Below are 1,043 nucleotides of genomic sequence, written 5' to 3'. Positions count from 1 at the left end.
TAAGAATTCAAAAATCTCTTAATTTTGTTTTTTAGTCGTAATCATTTTATTCATTTACAACCATACTTTTTACAAGCATCTGCAGAAGTAAGCTTCGATGAAAAGAGGAATTTGCAATAGGAAAAGGGGAATGCAGTGAGTGAAAGTGCAATGGAGATGAATATTAGAAGAAGATGTATAAAAACCACATTAATGTATTGTTCGTTGCATTGTTGCGTTTGTGTTGATGAATGTTGTGGAATTCAACTAGTATATTATTGTTGCTCGTTCGTTGCATACTGCGTGTGTTAAAATTTGCGCCTACTTAACTTTATCGACTAATGTGCGCCTCAGCCACATATTTATAATTTTTATGCAGGTCCTTAATGAGTTGGCCATGTCAGGGGGAGAGTAGGTGTAGACGGATGTGTAGCTAGATTGGCTGAATTTACCAGGTTCCTGGTGCGGGGGCAACATTCACATTTGCCACTGAGGCRATGTGTCCGGGCAATGGAGCCGAATGCACAGCACCGCGGGTCTTGGCAACGTAAGCACCACCGGCTACAACACCGCCATGAGCAACCGCCGCCACAGCAGGTGCATGCACAGCGACAGAGGGTGCAGCGATAGCAGCAGCATGAGAAGCAATGGCAATTGGTGGTGAGGCGGCAGCGATTACAGCAGCTGGAGCGTGAGCGTGAGCGATGGAAACGGGAACGGCCAATGGTCCAGAGACGGCGGTGTAGGAGAGACCGTGTCCGGCGATTTGTGTAAGACCGGGCAGCAGACCGGGAATGATTGAGGATTGAACACCCATGGCGAGAGCCAAAGTGCAGACAGCGGCGATGACGAACTGGTTGGGTGGGTGAAAAGTATAAGTAAAGGTATAATAAAAATATGATATATTATGAAAATTTAGATATTTAAAAAGTATGAAATATTATAAAAATATGTTATGTTGAACCAATTAACTCAATATCTAATTTTGTTATAATAAAAATATAAAAAAAATTTGTAATTTTTGAAAAAAAAAGTTAAACTTTGAATTGTTCGGTTTTTTATGT

The 1,043-nt window shown here is 41.3% G+C and overlaps 1 protein-coding gene across 1 annotated transcript; it reads right to left on the bottom strand.

Moving 5' to 3' along the window:
* Positions 1–22: 22 nt before the first annotated feature.
* On the bottom strand, positions 23–912 carry LOC108971115 (adult cuticle protein 1-like; the record flags this gene model as incomplete). Its single annotated transcript, XM_018936959.1, has 1 exon — positions 23–912. A coding segment is annotated over one exon (485 nt), but the record flags the coding sequence as incomplete, so codon positions are not given.
* Between the last annotated feature and the right edge of the window lie 131 nt (positions 913–1,043).

Source organism: Bactrocera latifrons, unplaced genomic scaffold, assembly GCF_001853355.1.
Source record: "Bactrocera latifrons isolate USDA-ARS-PBARC rearing strain unplaced genomic scaffold, ASM185335v1 scaffold_3245, whole genome shotgun sequence".
NCBI lineage: Eukaryota > Metazoa > Arthropoda > Insecta > Diptera > Tephritidae > Bactrocera > Bactrocera latifrons.
Note: the sequence above shows the minus strand (reverse complement) of the source record. Positions and strands in the feature narration are given on the sequence as shown.